This window comes from Sciurus vulgaris (assembly GCF_902686455.1).
Source record: "Sciurus vulgaris genome assembly, chromosome: 16".
Classification (NCBI taxonomy): Eukaryota; Metazoa; Chordata; class Mammalia; order Rodentia; family Sciuridae; genus Sciurus; species Sciurus vulgaris.
In genome coordinates this window covers 31,341,731-31,357,445 of record NC_136477.1, presented here as the reverse complement: position 1 = coordinate 31,357,445, position 15,715 = coordinate 31,341,731, and the positions used below count along the sequence as shown (strand labels likewise).

Below are 15,715 nucleotides of genomic sequence, written 5' to 3'. Positions count from 1 at the left end.
AAAGGCTTAAACATTTTTAGCAATCTCAGAGGCCTAGAGAGACAGAAAATACAGTTATTATTGCCAAAGCAGCAAGAATTTGAAGTAGCCAACTGGGCGCAGTGGTGCACACCTGTAATCCCAGCAACTCAGCAGGCTGAGGCAGGAGGGTTCCAAATTTGAGGCCAGTCTCGGCAACTTAGTGAGGTCTTGTCTCAAAATAAAAAATAGGGCCAGGCATGGTGGCACATGCCAGTTATTCCAGCATCTCGGGAGGCTGAGGCAGGAGGATTGCCAAGCATGAAGCCAGCCTCAACAACTAAGCAAGGTCCTAAGCAACATAGTGAGACCCTGTCTCAAGATAAAGAATAAAAAGGGTTGGGGATATATGTAGCTCAGTGGTAAAGTACCCCTGGGTTCGATTCTCTAGTACCAATTTAAAAAAAAATACAATCTGAAGTAGCCAACATTACAATGAGAACAGTTACAGAGAAGAGAGCTATTAAATCATTTTGCCCCCTAAAGCATTTATGGAATTTTTAAGCTGTGCAAAAGATTATGAAGGAAAGCAGTAGAGTTTTTTATAAGTTGCACAGATTTGTATAAGAACTCAGAAGATAATTTCTCAATCTCTTACAATTACTCCACTATAATGTCTTAAAAATGGGCTATTTACTGTATGAATTATTTTTATAGTATCTAATCAGTGCTTCCCAGATTTTCACAGACCATGAACACGTAGAAACAAAATATGAATCATTACACTCTTTCTCCAAAGAGAAGAAGTTAAATCTAGCATATAATACAGCCCTTGAAACAATAGCATATTTGAGTTCTTCAAAAGTAGGTTTGAGGGCTAGGGAAGTAGCTGTGTTGGTAGAGTGCTTGCCTTGCAAGCACAAGGCCCTGGGTTCGATCCCCAGCACCACAAAAAAAAAAAAAAAAGGTAGGCTTGAGTTGCCATTTTTTTAAGATTTTAGGTGAAAGCAAGCAGAAAGTCAACCATTCAACTCAAAGAATGCTGGGGAGTTGGGGAGAACAATAGATCAGTAACTATCACTTGCATGATCTTACTTCAGACTTTCTTGTGAGCTAGATGAGGATCTGTCTGATTGTGGAAGAGATGCTACACTGCCAGAACTCTTCAAGTAAGTTTGAAGACTTTTCTGATAAGATGGCTCAAGGGAATTATATAAAGTTTCAGCTTCACCAGGAAAGTGGTTTCTGAGGCCCATATATGTCCTGTAAATAAAAGAAGAAGGGGAAAAAGGATAAAAGAAAGAAAAGTATATTCAGGAACAGTTTTACATGATTAGGCTCTAACAATAAAATGTGCACATTCAAGGATGAAGATGAACTTGGTTTTTTTTTTAAACACATTACCATGTGTCAAAGTGAATATATTCTAAATTGAACAAGTTCCAGAAGAAAGACTGCAAGATTTTGGCAAAACAGATTTCAGTTCAAAACCTGGCAATGTCACTTAAGGGTTAATGTGGACTTGGGTAAATTCCAAATATCCAGACTTTGGTTGGCTTACTGAGGTAATACCACCTTTGCTGGATTATTTTAAAGATTAGAAGGAAACATAGGCCAAGCAACTCACACAGTATTAGGTTCACAATATATACTCAATAAGTGATTTTTTTTATTCATAATAAAAGTGAATAGCTTATGATGGAATAAAAATACTGATCATTACACAAATGAAAAATTCAAACAGGATGTAAGATGTCTAGTACAGGTTTAATGAACAACCTCAATCTCAATTTTACTGAAGTGGTAGTGACCTAGAATACTTGGGACACCTCTGACATTTTCATTTTCTCAGTACAATTCCTTTTTAAAAAGATCAAAGTATGTTTAAAGTGTCACAAAATACACCATAGACTTACTTTCTTGCCTCCACTCTGGCCTCAGCATCAGCATCATGAATTCCTTTCTTTATAGTTTCAACCAAGACAGCTGCATGTCTATGAAATAAATACATTTTTAAATTCATGGAGTAAGCTGTCCATTTTACCATAAATGATACTTACTCATATATGTTACATATCCATCACAGAGGGGCAGAAGAGGTGAAAAGATTAATTAGTACACAATAATAAACCTAAGATTGCAAGATCTTCTAATAATCTCCCTACATTTCATTCACATATGGTTTCCTTCTGATAATTCAAACAATATAATCTGACAGCAATTATTTTTATAATGTGCAGATAATGTATAAATATATAATGCCTAAGTTTAAATTTTTTAAATGAATTTGAGGGGAAAAAACTTTGTGTGGCTCTTTGTTAACTCATCACTGTAGAAAATGATTTGCTAAGAGTATGATCAGTTTTGATCTGACCATATGAAATAATAGCTACCACAGAAGAACTAAAAAGAAAACTTGGAATTATTTCATGCCATCAATAACAAATTCAATTTATTAAAAACCAGATATGAAGAGATTTAAGGATTTCCGTGAAAACAGAAAATCAGCTATACACTCAATGTAAATGTAAACAATCACTGAAGTATCAAACTTGAGAATAAGAAATACAACTGCACAAATGGCCAGTGTCTGATGATCAAAATATGCTGTATGCATGTAAGAATATGCCACAACAGAACACCTTATTCTATATAATTAATATGCACTAATGAAAAAAATACCCAATGACCAACTAACTTCCCATATTTTCCTTTCCTTCACCTCAGAATTACATTAGATAATACACAGATATTACTTGACCAATGACACCAGGTACTGGTATCTTTTTTTAATGAAATTTTTTCCCTCTAAAAGGAAGCTCCTTCCTTTCCCCTATATTAAATTATTCGTTAGGTGATTGCAGCTCAGAAAAATCTATCTCACATGATTAAAAATATTTTTAAAATTTTGCCTAATTTAAGTCTCTTATATAATCCATTCTACTTAAGGGACCCTCACCCACTCCACAGAGAAAATCGTATTACCATAGCTGCAATGAGTAACAGCACAACACCATAGTTTTGAAGTAAAACCTGAACAAATAATCTTTAAGGAAAAATGAGAAATAATGGAAAACCAATACCAACAGGTTCTAAAGAACTGGTGACAACTGGGAGGAGAGAGGAAGGAGGGAGAGGCAAGCATACCTTTCCAATGAATGAGTCTGCCACTCTTGCAACAACAAATCTAAAAATTCAAATGAACGCCTGAAAAATGAAAAGTTAAATTTTAACTAAATGTTGTATTGAGAAACACATTAACACTTTCTTTTTTAATACTGTAAACTTTGCCCCCTGAATTGAAGCATGTTTTATATGTCTTAACTATGGAATATCTGATTTTAAGGATCCAACTATTTCTACAATAAATAGTTGAAAAGTACTTAGAATTCCCTAATACCTTAAAAAGGTTTGTTTAGTGTAAAATTTAATGGTTTTCATTTAAAAATATTTCTTACATATCTTATTATGCACTAGACATTGGAGATATATGCCACGATGACCAAGAAAGTCATGACAATCTAGATCTTTCATTTCTACATTATTTCCTTAAATATGGATGCACACCATTTTAAATCAACTTTGTTTTTTATCTAAGCTCTCCAATTTCCACCTTTAACTGCTTCAATCTTGGCTCTCCTGTTTGTTCGTTTTTTTAATACAGTACATTTTCTTGTCTGTTTATTTGACCAAGTACTTTCTGATGTTTTCAATTACATCTAGCAAGTTACACACCTGCAGAAACTATTAAAAAACAGAAGGTCTTAAGTATTTTCCCAGTACCTATAAAATACTAAAATACAATGACTTTGTGATTTTTGTCCAATATAAGAAAAACAACATCCTTAGGATATATATATTGATAATATATATATTTTTGGATATATCAGATATCTAATAAGGAAGTTTATAAATCTTTTAAGTTGTTAATGGATCTTATCTATCTATCTATCTATCTATCTATCTATCTATCTATCTATCTATCTATCTATCTATCTATCTATCTATCTATTGTGCTGAGTATCGAACCCAGAGCCTCACACGTCAGGCAAATGCTCTACCTCTGAGCCACGACTCTAGTCCAAAAATTTTTATATATATTTTTTATTTGTTCTAATTAGTTATACATGACAGTAGAATGCATTTTGACACATTATACATGAATGGAGTATAACTTCTCATTCCTTACACAGGTCATGTAATCATATATGCACACAGGGTATTAATGTCCGATTCATTCTACTATCATTTCCACTCCCGTGCTCCCTCCCCTCCCTTTACTCCCTTGACTAGTCCAAAATACCTCTCCTCCCACCCCATCTAAACATTCAGCCTTTGGTTCTTTAGGATTGGCTTATTTCACTTAGCATAATATTCACCAGTTCCATCCATTTACTGGCAAATGTCATAATTTCATTCTTTTTTTAAGGCTGAGTAATATTGCACTGTGTATATATACCACAGTTTCTTTATCCATTCATCTGTTGAAGGGAACCTAAGTTGGTTCCATAGTTTAGCTATTATGAATTGAGCTGCTATAAACATTGATATATCTGTGTCACTGTAGCAAGCTGATTTTAAGTTCTCTGGGTATACACCTACAAGTGGGATGATTGGGTCAAATGGTTCCATTCCCAGTTTTCTGAAGAATCTCCATACTGCTTTCTAAAGTGGTTGCACCAATTTGCAGCCCCACCAGCAATGTATGAGTGTAGCTTTTCCCCCACATCCTCGCCAACATTTATTATTACTTGTATTCTTGACGACTGTCTTGGCTTTTTTTGATGGCACTACTCTCATATCATTTTCCTTCCTTTATAACCACTTTTTCTGCACTTATCCTTAAAAGGGTACTCATCTGGTTGGTGCCAATCTTAGCCTATTTGTCTTTGATAGTCTTTTTACTTCATAACATCGTCCATATCCAGCTCTGTCAGATATAATTCCCACATCTATAACCAGATATAATTCTCATATCTTAGTCCTGTATCTCCAGCATTAGTTCTTTGCTTCAGTTATTAAGTCAAAGTTCTAATAAGCTTAGGGTCATCACATGGGCTCCGAGCGTCAACTCCAACACCACACACAAAAGAATAAACTAACTTAGACCTTCTCAAAGCTACTCTTTTAGGGGTTGGGGGTGTAGCTCAGTAGTAGAGTGCTTGACTAGCATATGCAAGGTCCTGGGTTCAATTCATAGTACCGCAAAAAAGGAAAAACAAAATCCACTCTTTTGTTCCATATCATACAGATTAGGAAATAAGAAACTGAACGGTTAAATTAACTTGCCCAAAGTGAAGGAGCTAGGACTTAAACTCTTGCATTCTGACTCTAGAGCTCAGTCTAAAGACCCCTTCTCTTTCATCCCTATTCATTTATCAAGTGTCATTTCCACACATGAAAGATATTTTGAATTCTATTAAACAAACTCTCTTTCAATCAATTATCAATATAGCTAAAGTTCACATCCTGCCTTTCTCTTACATGAATTATAACAACTCCTACTTAATTAACCCAAAGCTTCTCATTATTCCTTTTCAATCATTGTTTATGGCTGGAATAAAAACTAGGCTAGATGAAATTACTTACTCACCAAAAAACTACTGTTGTCAATCACTCCTACTACCTAATTAGCAATGTCAAAATTCCTCTTCATGACATATAAAGCCATCCACATTGTGACTTTACCTAGTCTCCACTCCACTCCCCAAATAGTCTCATTTACACTGAAACATCCTATTTATTATGGGATCTGGGTTCAATGCAGCATGTGGCAAAACTTTACATCTCTGCTTAGTGCACCCCTCACGTCCACTAGTTAATGGATCATTCTCCGTTTTCAATGCAATTCTGATACAATTCTTCATTCCCTCTTCTCTGTCACATTCCATTTCTCTATCATTCTCCTCCATATAAGACGGATTAGTAAATCTTTCCTGCAAAGGGCCAGACAGTAAATATTTTAGGCTTTAAGGACCACAGACAGTAAATATTTTAGGCTTTATGGACCATACACAGTCTTGGTCATATTCTTCTTCCCCGCTCCATACTCTTTTAAAAACTACCTTGTGGGCTGGGGATATAGCTCGGTTGGTAGAGTTGCTTGCCTCGCATGCACAAGGCCCTGGGTTCAATACCCTGCACCACAAAAACAAACAAACAAACAAAAAACTACCTTGTAAGATATTAAAAACAACAACAACATTTTGTTGTAGGTATTACTAAGACAGGTTATTAACAGACTGGACCCATGGACTGATTCCTGACATGAGAGGTAATTAAACAACTGTGGCCAAAACTCTGAGCCACTCAAAGGAAATAATGTCTTAATCAGCTTCTGTCTAACATTCAAAGTATTTAAATAAATATGCTTATCAAGTTTAAAAAAGGACAGAGTTCTTAATAAAATTTCTTAAGGATTAAATGCACAAATCTTTTTCCTGTCTTTATAACTGATGGTGATTTTAAAAACAATAGATATCATATAGAGAGAAAGAGAGGGACTAATGGCAGACATGGTTTGGCTATTTACTCTGTTCCAACCACTAGGTTAGGTTCTATTAATGTGTACCTCATTTAATCTTCACATTCTATGGAGTTCACATCAGTAACCCTACCAATACACATGACTCTGAGGTTTAGGGCAGTTAAATAATTGCCCAAGGTAGGACAGTCAATCAGTGATGCTTGCAGAATTCTAGTCTAGTCCTGATTCTAGACTCTGAAAATCAATGCAAGCAGCAGCCCAGAGAAATCAAAGCTTATGATAAAACTGAGAAATGTGAGTGGTTGTAATAAGCGCTTCATCTGTACTCCTTTACATGAGATATAAAAGGTTTTATTTTGGATTTTTTGGAAGGCAATTTTAGGAAATTAATGATAATCAACTTTTACACCATACCAAGAATTAAACATTATGCAATGTTAAAATTAAGACCAAAAAATATTTTTTTTCAAAACTTACCTTCTTACAGGAACTGATTTTGATGTGCAATTGCTTGTTATTAAAGGGATAAGTCTGGGTACATGAGTATGCTGAAAAAGATGTATTAGAAAAGGATGAAAAATACTGTGCACTGCACGTAGTTCTTTCTTCAAAGTAACTTACATTGTAAGACAAAGAACAAATTTTGAAATAAATAAAGCAAAGTTTTCCAAAGCAAAGTAAAAATAATAGTGACACAGTTTCAAAAGGACACTGTGAATGCCTTAAGATATAACAAAGACAAGTTAACTGTGTAACTGTGAAGAACTGTGAGGACCGTCTAGCTCATGGCAGAGGGAACACAAAGAACTGGGCTTGAACTGACCATACATCCTTTAAAGTACCAGGGTTACTGTTGGTAAAAAGTTACAATTACACATCATCGAAGCAGCTGGTTAGAGTAGATCTGTATTCCTAACTTTTGAAATGGTGATTTTAATAGAAGTTTCATTCTGGCTAACCCATGCCACTTTAGAATTCAAGTATAAGTTCAACAGACATAATCTTCTAACTTCTATTAGTAATTCTTATGCTCTTCTTTAGTGAAGCAAACACTATAAAATTCATAGTATAACATAAAATAGTATCACACATATATATGTATTTGATGCTGTAAATATCCTATTTTTCTTCTGAACTAATGAATGGGTCACCTAGGAAGCAAGCTCTGAGATAGAGCTTAGCATGCACAACATTTATTAAGAAGAGTCCTTGGTATCAATATGGGTGAAAGAGAGAAGGAAAGAGGGTACAAGAAAGTCAAACCTTTACATTTCCACATCATTCATTTAATGAATATGACTCATAATAGAAAGGCGCAAGGCAATGGAAAAGGTAGCTTTCTGAAAATGAAGCAATCCTTGAAGAGGTTGTCAGCTGGAGACTGTCTACCAATAGTGCTCCCAGCAGTGGAAAAACGAGACTTTCACTGATGGAAAATATGCATCTGATATGCCGTATCAGTGTCTGTAACAGCTAACTGAATCAAAAATAAAAGGAAAAAAAAGTTTTAGCCACTGGAGAAGGAAATACCTACGGGTGTAAAGTTGTACAAGATGGGATTAATGTCAGAGAATATGTCCAACTGTTATTCAACTGTTGACAATCATGAAAACACCTTGTGGACATGCTCCCTATAGCATCTGGCAGAGTCCATTCCCCGAACATTACGAGTGATAAAAGTCCATGGAGACCCTCCACACTCATCATACTACATGGGAGGTCTCTCCTACTACCAACCTCCTCTTCCTTTATAACCCCCCAAAATCCCGACTACTAGATTAAATACATCCACAACAGTGGCAAAGATGGTGAGAGACTAGCCTAAATATTGTTACACCATCTTTAGGGGAACTGTACAAAGGAAAATAAATAGTAACCTTCATAATACAGATGAAGTATTTGACCAAATACCAAGTCAGAATAATTTAGATTTGACTTTAATAATACAAGCTGACAGGTGGGAAAAAAAAGTCTCTAAAATTAAAAGAATTACAAAGCAAGAAGAATACTCTAATGAAGGAGTTCCCTGAGAAAAAAATGAAACACAGAAAACAGAAGATAACATTTTTAAAAAAAATCACTGATTTATATTTTTGTAAAGATGATAGAATATGAATTACATGAGACAATTTTATGTAAAACATGCAATTTGAAAGCAAAGTACAAAGCCTGATAATGGCAAAATGGGTACTGCCAAATAGAATTTAAATACTTTTTCCTAAGAACACTAATAGCTGTTAGACAAAGAGATAAAACTTATTCAAGAAATGATAAATGACATTGGGGATTTTAGAATCTGTATAATTAAAAGAAGGAAAAACCCTGGGAAAATAAGACAGAAAACCCAAGTAAAGAAATGACCCATGAAAATTAATATAAATTCAAGGAAAATTCATTTTAGTCAGAAATTCTTATCTACTATATAAGATCAGCACTACTGAAAGACAATCAGACCTACTACATAAAGGAAATAGTGCATAAGGCTTCCTAAATGCTGTTTTCCTATTGTTGTTTAGCTATAAAATAATCAAATAGCCAGGCACGGTGGCTCACGCTTGTAATCATAAGCACCCGGGAGGCTGAGGCGGGAGGACCACAAGTTAGACCTGTCTTTAAAAAAAAAAAAAAAAAAACTGGGGGCACGATGCAGTGGTTCATGCCTGTAATCCCAGTGGCTTGGGAGGCCAAGGCAGAAGCATCAAGAGCTCAAAGCCAGCCTCAGCAAAAGCAAGGTGCTGAGCAACTCGGTGAGACCTGTCTCTAAATAAAATACAAAATAGGGTTGGGGATGTGGCTCAGAGGTCAAGGTTCCCCGAGTACAATCCTCAGTACCCGCTGACTGCCCCCAAAAAAGGACTGGGGTATGTAGCTCAATAGTAGAGCACCCTGGGTTCAATCTCCATACTGCCAAAAAACAATAAGAATTAAATAACAGGGCTGGGGTTGTGGCTCAGTGATACAGCATTTGCCTAGCACATGTGAGGCACTGGGTTTGATCCTCAGCAATAAATAAAACAAATGTACTGTGTCCACCTACAACTAAATTTTTTTTAAAAGAATCAAATAATAGGGGTTGGGGATATAGCTCAGTCTGTAGAGTGCTTGCCACGCAAGCCCAAGGCCCTGGGTACAAATCCCCAGCCCTGCAAAAAAAAAAAAAAAAAAAAAAAAAAGAATCAAATAATACCTCACTTTTTAGAGACAACAATAAAGAAATTTAGAAAATAATTCAGAGTGATGCGAAACGTAAACCTAAAGTTCAACAGTCAAATTTTCAGTGCTGTATAAAGGGAAAATAATACAGTCATTTTAAAATATGCAGATATAACAATATATGTGAGAACTGACAAAACACTAAAGCCAAACAAGAATGATCCAGAAGCAATTAAAAATGAAAAGTAAGGGGCTGGGGCTATAGCTCAGTGGTAGATGGCTGAGCATGTGTGAGGCACTGGGCTCAATACTCAGCACCACATAAAAATAAATAAATAAATAAATAAAACAAAGATGTTGTGTCCATCTACAGCTAAAAAATTTTTTAAAAAAAGAAAGAAAAGTGAGTTTATCAATAAACACTGGCCAAGAACAGAAGCAATAAAAAAAAAAAACTACAGTTAATTTTCAATTGTTGAAAATGAAACTGTATTTGTTAACTGTAATTAACTGGTTAAGGGAGAAACTGACATAAATAAGAGAAAATGTACATATACATAGATATATATATAATTTTCATTTTCTGTTTGTGTGGCAAATATGTTTGTATTGGTACAGAATGTAAGTTTGGAAAAGTATACACATTAAATGGTTACAGTGTTTAGTTATACAACAGTAGAATTCAAGGGGAGAGATTTATTTATTTTATATACATAATTTTTTATTTGTATACACAATACCTTTATTTTATTTATTTACCTTTATGTAGTGCTGAGGATTGCAGCCAGTGACTCACACATGCTAGGCAAGTGCTCTACCACCAAGCTACAACCACAGCCCAGCTTTTATTTTTTTAACTCTGTTTTTTTTTTGGACATTCTCAAGATATGCTTGATGAAAAATAAGAAGAATTTGCTGCCTGTAACATTTGTGATTTTACACTCACATATACACATATATGTACAAGCATATGTGTATTATATTATATATTGAGGCATGTTTATGATCTTCTGTATTCCTTACATGCTTTCTAATGACTATAATGATAATATATTACTTGTACTACCAGAAATAATTCAGAAGTGATTTTCTACTTTTGGAGTAACAAACAAACAAAAAAACCCACTAATGACTTATTTAAGTATAGTGAACTGGGAGAAGGAGGGAGATGGAATTTACCCGAATGATGAATCTGATTGCTGCACATCCAGAAGTTGCCATGACTTTTGCACTATTGGGGACAAGGTTAAAAAGTGTAGGTACAATGGCTTCAGCCCCATGATCAAACTTGTTTCCCAAAACTGTTGAAAGATGGCTAAAAAAAAGACAAAAATTTATTTTAATAGTTTAATATTAAGGAAAGATAGGACCATAGATTTTAAATTCTTTTACTGAATTAACTTAGGAATTTTTATTTTAATTCTGTTCTTAGGGTGGAGCAGTACTGGTGATTGAACACACAGCATTGTGCATGCTAGGCAAGTGCTCTACCACTGAGCAACATCTCCAGTCCTATTTTAATTAGGCCTAATGGCAGAAAATAAAAGAAAGAGAAGCCCATCTCCTAGGTAGGATTTCTTTCTCCTTCTCAGAGAGTTACATCTTTTACACACAGAGACTGATATTCAGCTAGATTTGAGATTATATAGATTTCTATAGGTTATTTTCTCCAGCATTCTAATACACATAAATTTTGGCCACATTAGCATCCTGAAACTGTAACCTCAACTCAATGAAAGTTGTTAGGTTCCTCCTGCTTTCCCCATGGTTTAGAAAGTGCTTCTTGGTCTAAAATGCTCTCATCATACTGCTCAATCACTTTCAGGAATCCCAGACTTACTCTTTACCTTGTGTTATCTGATAACAGTTATTTTACAAATTTTGTTTTGAGTATATTTTCAAAGGTTATATCCTATGGATTCTTTTTTTCTATTTTGTTTTGCTAGAGATATTTGATCATTTTAGTACACTGGTCTACTGACTTGCATCTAGCACCTTGATCACCTGATGATTCCCTTGTGGTTTTCCACCTGGGTAATTATGTCATCTATTAATAATGGTAGTTTTATTTTCTTGTAATCATCATAATTTTATCTCTTTCCCACTTTCCAGCTGTGACTTAGAACATCTGACACAATCCTAATTAGAAATATTGATAACAAGCACCTTTGTGTTTCCTATATTCAGAGGAATACTCAAACAACACATACAACAAGGTGTCTAGATCTCAAGTAGTAATAAAGAAATTTATATGTTCTACCGTCCTTACTGTTTTGTGAAAGACCATAAAAACATAGATTTGGATAAGTTAATGATGCCTGTTACAATTACACGACGATTTGCTAAAATATCAGAAATAGAGTGCTTGATAAACAAATTACTAATGAGGAAAGTGAACATGGTCTGTTTCCAGACCCATAATTTTCTTCTTATACTAGTAGAGTTGATACAAAATCAACCAGTAGGCTTTAGACATATAAACATATTTAAAATTTTTAAAAAAAATTTTTTATTTGTTCTTTTTAGATATATATGACAGTAGAGTGTATTTTGACATATTATACAAACATGCAGTATAACTTATTCTAACTAGGATCCTATTTTTGTGATTGTAAATGATGTGCAGTTTCACTAGTGGTGATGTATTCACTCTATTAACAATATTTTAATATTGATATGAAAAGGTTTTTTAAGAATCATACAAATTGAATCCTAAGTATAATAAAGATAATTTCTGAACCATACATACTTTTTTGAGTTATCCTGTTACTGTTTTACTCAGTATTGAATCAGTAAGGCCTGAATTCATTCACTAAAAAATACTATCAGAAAAGGAATATACTTACGCTACAGTAATGCAAGCTTCTCGAACAACCTGGGATCTAAGATCCTTAGCTGATAGTTTAAGAGCGCCATCCAACAAGCGTAAATGCTGAAAAAAGCAATCATACTGTGCAGCTCCAGCAACAAGCAGTGATCGAATTTTCTTAAGCTAAAATAAAGAGAATTTTGTTATTGATATTAAAGGTGGCACTGCGAAAGAAAATAAAAAGGAATGTTACCTAAGTTACATTATTAAAACAATTGTTTAAAAAATAAGGCACATGTTTCATTATATTTATAACCATATTCACACTGTATTTTATATAAAATATAAAACTATATTTTAGAGGCATTAAATGCCCACCACTTCTTTCTGTGATGAGGGATGGAACCCAGGGCATTATGCATGCTCAGCAAGTACCTACCAATGACCTATAGTCCTTAAATGTCATTTTGTAAATAAGCATACAAACAGATAAAAAGCTTTCTGAAAAACAACATTATAGAATTAGTTATGTTTAATAGGTACACATAATGTGTAAGTAAAGAAGAAAACTTTTAAAGTTTTAAGGATGTGTTTCTTTTTAATTACAGTTAAAATTGAAATAATATTAATCATTTTAAAGTACATAATTCAGTTACATTAAGTACATTCACAATGTTGTATAATCATTACCACTCTTTACTAAGGAAGCCTACTTTTAAAAGGGTCAAGTTTGCAAACTCTTTTCATCTATAAGCAATGGTACAAAATCAAAATGACTAACCATCAGTCATTATCATGTCCACAAGTTAACATTATCAAGCTTTGTAAGCAAAAAGCAAATGGCTTTTTCTACTTACATTCCTTTACCTTTAAATATTAGTGTATGATTGTCATATGTTTTCTACATGAACACAGACATAAATAATAAACTTAATCAAGAGAAATAGACATGAATGTGCACCAATGCTCACATATTCAGAAGCTAAATTATGACTATTAGTATATATAATCTTAGTTAACTTAATCTTAAAATACACCTTTAAAATTAAATAAGATGGATTAAAGATGTAAATATAAAAACAGCTATGGTTATTTTTAAAAACTGAAAGAATAGTTACATAACTTTAGAGTATATAAGGAAGAAAAAGTTATTATAAACAGAATTTCCAAAAGTCATGTAAACAAGATTAACTAAAAAAAGGTTTTTTAAAAAATCATAACCTGTTAGGAAAAATTTACTTGTGACATGAAAGAATACATGACAAATAACAGTAAGAAAAAGGCAACCCAATATTACCTTGGGTAAATATATGAATATGTAACCTTCAACTTGTTGGCTTAGGATCAGACTTCCTTAACAGGACTCCCATAGCACAAGAAATAAAAGCAAGAGTCAACAACTGGGATAGATTCAAACTAAAAAGCTTCTCTCAGCAAAGGAAACTATCAGTAATGTGAAGAGAGAGCCTACAGAGTGGGAGAATATCTTTGCCACTCATACTTCAGATAGAGCGCTTGTTTCCAGAATCTATAAAGAACTCAAAAAACTCTACTTCAATAATACAAATAATCCAATCAACAAATGGGCTAAGAAAATGAACAGACACTTCACAGAAGAAGATGTACAAGCAATCAACAGATATATGAAAAAATGTTCAACATCTCTAGTAATAAGAGAAATGCAAATCAAAACTACCCTAAGATTTCATCTCACCCCAATTAGAATGGCGATTATCAAGAACACAAGCAACAACAGGTGTTGGAGAGGATGTGGGGAAAAAGGTACACTCATACATTGCTGGTGGGGTTGCAAATTAGTGCAGCCACTCTGGAAAGCAGTGTGGAGATTCCTCAGAAAGCTTGGAATGGAATCACCATTTGACCCAGCTATCCCACTCGTTGGCCTATACCCAAAGGACTTAAAATCAGCATACTACAGAGATACAGCCACATCAATGTTCATAGCTGCTCAATTGACTATAGCCAGATTGTGGAACCAACCTAGATGCCCTTCAGTTGATAAATGGATAAAGAAACTGTTGCATATATATACAATGGAATATTACTCTGCCATGAAGAATGATAAAATTATGGCATTTGCAGGCAAATGGATGAAATTGGAGAATATCATGCTAAGTGAGATAAGCCAATCTCAAAAAACTAAAGGACGAATGATCTCGCTGATAAGCGGATGAGGACACATAATGGGGGGTAGAAGGGGTTAGCGTTAGGGTTAGGGTTAGGGTTAGGTTTAGGGTTAGGGATAAGGAGGGTGGTAAGAATGGAGGAAGGAAGGACTGTATAGAGGGAAAAGAGGGGTGGGAGGGGTGGGGGAGAAGGGAAAAAAATAACAGAATGAATCAAACAACATTGCCCTATGTAAATTTATGATTACACAAATGGTATGCCTTGACTCCATGTACAAATAGAGAAACAACATGTATCCCATTTGTTTAAATAATAAAAAAAAAAGAAATGAACACTCATACAAAAGCAGTTACAAAGGTGAAGAAACGAGTTGCTAAAATTCCATCTTTTTCTGTAACCACTTAGATCTTTAAATTTTTTGAAATTTAAGACAGTGAAACAATGTAACATTTGAGGTATTGTATTTTTGTTAAATGTAAATTCAGTTAATTCATATTTTTACTGAATACTAATATCACTAAATGGAAAATTATTTTTTCATTTTTCTCACTTTAGAACTGTTTTCATTATTATTATAATATACCATGGGTCAGTATTAGTTTTTTATTAACTAAAAAATGAATTATAATAGATTAAATCTATTATTGATTTTCTTTTATGTATTATAATATATATTTACTTTTTACTGGTATATGTATATATCTATGTATACATACACACATTTTTTACAGAATTGTTACAAGGATTTTAATTTTAATTAGTTAGCTCATGTACATATTATATATAGAACATACATAGATAGATAATATATCATATATATATATGGAATACTTGTTACAACTTTTTTTTTTGAGCAGTTGTTTAATTACATGTGAAGCAGTTTCTAGATGATTGTTAAAATTATTTTGGGGAAAATAATAAAATGTTTTAAAGGTTGAGACCTAAAAAAATGATACTAGAATTAACAAAAATCAGAACAGAAGAGTAGGAAGAAATGTGTAAGGGATAATTATTTTCTCATAGCAGAGGCAAATGAAATTGCCTAAAATCAGGATATGAATGTAAAAGAAATGTAGTTATTCCAAAATCATAAAACTTGTTATGATGTCTTTCTTAATTGCCTTGAGGAACTTTTCTAGGAAATAAAATTTCTTGCCTTG

General features: G+C 33.7%; 1 protein-coding gene across 39 annotated transcripts in view; it reads right to left on the bottom strand.

Moving 5' to 3' along the window:
- Window positions 1-15,715, bottom strand: part of CLASP2 (cytoplasmic linker associated protein 2) — a 196,918-nt gene that overhangs the window by 95,782 nt on the left and 85,421 nt on the right. For all 39 annotated transcript variants that reach the window (XM_079114217.1, XM_079114191.1, XM_079114185.1 and 36 more), the window contains 6 exons: window positions 12,445-12,590; window positions 10,778-10,913; window positions 6,923-6,993; window positions 3,106-3,165; window positions 1,875-1,952; window positions 1,054-1,221 (listed from right to left, as the gene is read on the bottom strand). In XM_079114217.1, the coding sequence (XP_078970343.1) occupies window positions 1,054-1,221; window positions 1,875-1,952; window positions 3,106-3,165; window positions 6,923-6,993; window positions 10,778-10,913; window positions 12,445-12,590 (659 nt within the window). The remainder of the gene's footprint in view (window positions 1-1,053; window positions 1,222-1,874; window positions 1,953-3,105; window positions 3,166-6,922; window positions 6,994-10,777; window positions 10,914-12,444; window positions 12,591-15,715) is intronic.